Raw genomic sequence first — 5,175 nt, 5'->3', positions numbered from 1 at the left:
TCACCACAACATGAGAACAACTGTCTTAAAGGGTCACGGCATTAGGAAGGTTGAGAACCACTGAGCTAGATCATCCAAGAAGATCGCCCTATCTTAAGATCAGCTCATTGGGAACCTTGATTTCCTCTGCCGTCTTGAATTCCACTTTGCCACGGAACCACTGGTTCCAGAGATGAGGACATGGACATCTTGGGGGCAGGGTCAGCCTGCCACAGCGGGCATTTCACGCTGCGTTTCTTGAGGTTGCCGAAAATTAGAGTTATTTATCTAGACTCGGTGTAATTACCAGAAATTACATTGTACTCCCCTGGCACCCGCTTCAAGCTTTACCTTCCATTTCTTGTACTTTCCGACACTTCTGAGGATCCAAATTAAAAATCTACTGTTTCATATTCTCTACCTTGGGTTTAGTTTATAAATTAGGAATAATAATGTACTCTTCTCCCTCTGACATATTTGTCAAACAACCACTGATAGGCCTTCATAGATAGGTCCCAGGTAGGGACGACCATGGGCTAATGTGTGTGCTGTGTTTCATTTTATATATTCACCAGCATGTACGTTACTGTTGTTACCGTGTGCGCGCGCATCAATTACAGCTCTCCATTGCCCAGTGTGACAGAGTGGAACTGCCCCAGAGGGTTTCCGCGGTGGCTGACTGTTTGGAGATTTACCACATCCTTCTGTTGGTTTCGCAGTGTGCCTACACTCACTTCAAGCCCTTGGAGACCTGCATCAGCGAGCAGCACGACTACCACTTTCATGACGGCGTGAAGCGCTTCTTCAAGTGCCCCTGTGGAAACCGGAGTATCTCGCTGGACAGGCTCCCTAAGAAGCACTGCAGGTAGGAGAACTGCCAGGGACTCACTGGTTCTTTCCCCGCCTAGGCCAGACTCGTCCACCGGAACATTGGACAGTTGTTCTTGTCTGATTCGCATCTTTTATTTCTAAGGCTTCTTAAGCCTCCTAGATAGCCTTGATACTAGAGACACTGAAAGGAAGAGATCCTGTCTACTCGCTGCCACATCCCACGGTTTACTAACTACTAACCCGCTGCCCTTGAGTCGATGCCAACTCTTGCGCCCCTGTGGAACAGGCCCAACCGCTCCTGTGGGTGTCCGAGGCTGCGGCGCTCTACAAGACTCAGTCTCCTCTTTCTCCCATGGAGCGGCTGGTGGTTTCTAACTGATGACCTGGAGACGAGCAGCCAACCCGGAACCCACCGTGCCAGCCAGGCTTCTGTTTCAACTCAGAGACCCTCTCTAGGGTTCCTGAGACAATGACCCTCCACAGGAGCAGAGAGCCTCGTCATCCCCCTCAGGGGGCGGGCAGGTTGGAACCAGGGACCTTGAGGCTAGCAGCACAACCTTTACCCTTCAGAGCCTCATATCCTAGTACTTCCTACATTGCCTGGCCCAAAATAAGCCCTAAAAAAAATTCAAGAATTAAATGAAAGGTGGTTTGACAAATATATGTGCAGTTGTTGAGGCCTCTCCGCTCTCCAGGAGTTCATCCTCTTTTTAAATTATTGTGAACGTGTGTATAGTGTCTTTTAAGGGTCTTCTGGCTCTGTCTTTCTTTTATGAGGGCAGGGGCTTCAGAGGCAGAGCGACCAGCATGACATACACAGGTTTATTCCCAACAGTACGTGTGTAAACATGGTCCTGTGATCAGTGATGGCTGTAGACAGGTGTTTGGGGTGAGCAAATATCTTAGTCTCCTTAAGGCACTTTCTCCACAAGGGTCCAATCAAAACAGTGATTTCCAAGGGCACTCGCTGAGCCAGAGAAGCATTCAGAAGCTTACCACCACTGTGTTTGTTTTGTTTGTTGTTTTCATCCCAAAAGGTATTGATTGGTTTTCTTGAAGGACGCAGGCTGATCATGTAGTGTGTTAGGAAGAAGTTTAAGAGAATTAGAATCTGCACTGGTTATCAAGAGGCCAGGAAGGTTGTCCGGAGGAATTCTTCTCCAGCATGACAAATGCCCCTGCGGGTTTTTCAAGGAGGCTCGGGCTGTCCCGGGAGAATTTTGTTGGGAAATTTACCTCAACCACCGGACCTTGCCCCTTCGACTTCTTTTGTTGCCCAAACTCAAAGCACATGGAGCGGAACACTATTTGAGCCCTTCAAAGTTACCCAAACATAATGTTTTGACATAGTGTATATTAAGAAGATGTATTTCTTCAGGGGAGGGTTAGACAGATTGAAACAGCCTTTCAGAAGTCTATAGACCTGGATGGTGAGTAGGTCACGAAGCAATAGCTTCACGTTTTGATAGTTCAATAAAAGTTTCTATGGTTTTGTAGCAGTGCTTTTGACTTACCCCTTCTCTGTCTCGTTTCTTTTTTCCCTGAGCTCTGTCGTTTGAGGATGCCACTGCTCTCTTTACCTTCTAGCCTATGGTCATGCCACATAGCTTCTCACTTGAGTGTCCATCACCTTTCATCAACTCTGCCTGTGACGGCCTCCCAGGTTGCTTCCAAAGCCCCTCCATCACCTCCGATGGTCCTGTGTCAGTCTGAAGTCTACCCAGGAGTAGCACTGACTAGCTAGCATCAGAATTGCTGTCTGCAATTGCCAGACCAGTCCAGAGTGCCGTCAGACGTACACAAGACCCTCCGTAGCCTCCTGTCCTCACCAGCATGTGGCATTGTCCCAGTGAGCGAGGTGCTCCCGAGAACCCACGATAATCTCCCTCCACGGCTCCCAGTGCTGCTTTGGGGGCGGGGGGCCAGGAGCCCGTGCTGGTGCTCAGTCTTAATCAGGAGCCGCTTTCTGAGGCTTCCTGTTACCTAGATTGTCATTTGTTCAAAGTATCTTCAGACACACACCGCATCCCTTTCTAACGTAGGTTACAAAAGAGGTTGCAATAGCAAGCGTTTATGTGAACATGAAGCTGTTGGGAAAAACTGGTTCATGTAGGATAATTAGTAAGTGGAACTCACAAATGAAAAGAGCAATGTGCTTCTGAAACCCTGTTGGAGATGCTGTTATTTTTTGGAAGAACGGCTATTTCTCTCGACTCAAAGAGTAGGGACCAAGAGGCTTTTAAATAAAAGACGAGAGAGCCAACAGTCCAGGTTGTGTGGGCCATGTGCTCTATGTCCTAATTACTCAACTTTGCTTTTCAAGTACAAACACTGCTGCGTTCCAATAACCCTTGATTTACAAAAACAGGTGGCAGGTTGTATCTGGGCCATAGATCACATGTTTTACAAACCTCATTATTTATTATTGGGATGTGAATTTCTTTTGATAGATACTAAACCTGTCTTCAGAATGTAGTGTCTCTTCCTTTAATTCGTATGGCTCTTAAACGCAACTTTAGAACACAGAAAATAGGAAGGTTATGGAACTTTTATTCTTTCTTAAATAAGACAGCTCTCTGAAAAATGAGTAAGCCACGGATCTAGAGGCTGGTTGAGGTAGACATTTTTCTCCTCACAAATAAGCCTCAAAGTAAGCTTTTAAGAAAATGAAAGGGATACTAGTAGATGACCTATTTGCTTCTCAGCGAACTGTCTGTGTTCACGCCAGCCACGCCCATGTAAATAACTTCCCATCAGCCCCAGTGGCTCACCACGCAGCCCCCCACCGTCCGGAGTCCCTCGTCAGCCCGTGGCCAGTTGGGTTGTTGGTCGTACCATTGAGTCAGTTCCAACTCACAGCAAGCCTGTGTGCAACAGCAGGACGCACTCCCCAGTCCGGTCCCATTCTCAGTCGTTGCTCTCTGAGTTCATTGTGGTAGATTCTGTGTTCAGTCCGTCTTGATGCCGCCCTTCTCCCTAGCCTGATGTCCCACTCCAGGGACTGATCCCACTTGGTGACATAGCCACAGTACACGAGTCCGTACTTCCCCGTCCTCACCTGTAAGCATTCCGGCTGTGCGTCTGAGACAGCTGTGTGTTCTTCTGGTAGTCCGTGACCTCTAAGGTGCTCACCCACACCAGATGTGCACTCATCGTCTACCCAAACCAAAGCCACCACCAGCAAGTCAATTCCCACACACAGCCACCGAGCGGAACACAGAGAGCTGGCCCCGTGGGTTTTCAGGGCTGTAGTAAATCCAATCTTCCCAGAAGCACGCTGCCACGCCTTCCTCCCCAGGAGCAGCTGATGGCTGCAAACCACCCACCTTTCAGTTAGCAGCCTTGACCACCACACACCCTCTCATCACCTACAGTGTGGTCACACCTGTGGTTCACCTGGAGACAACTCTGCCTCATGGTGGCCCCCTGTGTGTCGTGGGAGAACTGGATTTTCAGTAGATGCCCCCCGCCTTCTTCTGAGGTGCCTCTGGGTGGATTGAGATCTCTAGTTTTCCAGTTAGCAGCAGAGCCTGTCTGCACCGACCAGAGACACAGCATAAATGGCCTGGTTAAGATAGGTGAAATTCCATCTCTGATGATGATACCTGAAGATCGCTGGGTGCTCATTGCTTTCAGCATTAGCCCAGGGCCTCAGGTCGGGCCGAGCAGTGGGCCTGGGCCACGTGTTCCTGGAGCAGGAAGACTGGCCCTGCGCTGAGCAGCAACCCTTGTATGTGTGTGGCCAGCACCGCACCTGCTGAAGCGAACCCTTCTCTTCTGTTTCAGTAACTGCGGCCTCTTCAAATGGGAACGGGACGGAATGCTAAAGGTATGTCATTTGCAAGGTGGCTAACAGCAGAGACGGTGCAAATAATAACTAGTTTCTAATTAAAGTATAATCATTTCTAATTAAAGTATCCTCCTTTTTCTAGGAAAAGAAAGGTCCAAAGATAGGAGGAGAAACCCTGTTACCCAGAGGAGAAGAACATGCCAAATTTCTGAATAGCCTTCAGTAATTCTCACATCAGCCCCTTTGCCACGCCCTCCCTTCGGGTGGCTCCAGAAAAGCTCCACGTTGCCCATGTGCTCATGGGTACATTCAAAATCAGTATGGGTGAAGCCCCTCAGCTGCCCTTCCCCCACTGTGTTGGATCAAATCTGACGTTGACATTGCAGGGAGAAAATCAAAGTATCATTCCTTGTCTTGGGTTTCCCTGCCGATGGCTACATTATTGCATTCGCAGCTTTTTTTTTTCTTCTTTGGCCAAGTAGCAGAAGATAAGCCACAAGCTGTATTTCGGTATCTCCAAGTTAGAAAGTGTGTAATGCAGCAGAGTTCTCCTGATAAAATTCTAGGGCAGCACC

At 48.5% G+C, this 5,175-nt stretch overlaps 1 protein-coding gene across 2 annotated transcripts in view; it reads left to right on the top strand.

The window, feature by feature from the left end:
• MCM10 (minichromosome maintenance 10 replication initiation factor) overlaps positions 1–5,169 on the top strand; it is a 30,465-nt gene extending 25,296 nt beyond the window's left edge. For both annotated transcript variants that reach the window (XM_013007591.2, XM_045285637.1), the window contains exons 17-19: positions 699–844; positions 4,597–4,639; positions 4,743–5,169. In XM_013007591.2, the coding sequence (XP_012863045.2) occupies positions 699–844; positions 4,597–4,639; positions 4,743–4,826 (273 nt within the window). In that variant the 3' untranslated portion in view covers positions 4,827–5,169. The remainder of the gene's footprint in view (positions 1–698; positions 845–4,596; positions 4,640–4,742) is intronic.
• The last annotated feature ends 6 nt before the right edge of the window (positions 5,170–5,175 follow it).

Source organism: Echinops telfairi, unplaced genomic scaffold (genome assembly GCF_000313985.2).
Source record: "Echinops telfairi isolate 266 unplaced genomic scaffold, ASM31398v2 ScPeMD7_7474;HRSCAF=8512, whole genome shotgun sequence".
Classification (NCBI taxonomy): domain Eukaryota; kingdom Metazoa; phylum Chordata; class Mammalia; order Afrosoricida; family Tenrecidae; genus Echinops; species Echinops telfairi.
This window is presented reverse-complemented; position numbering and strand designations above follow the sequence as displayed.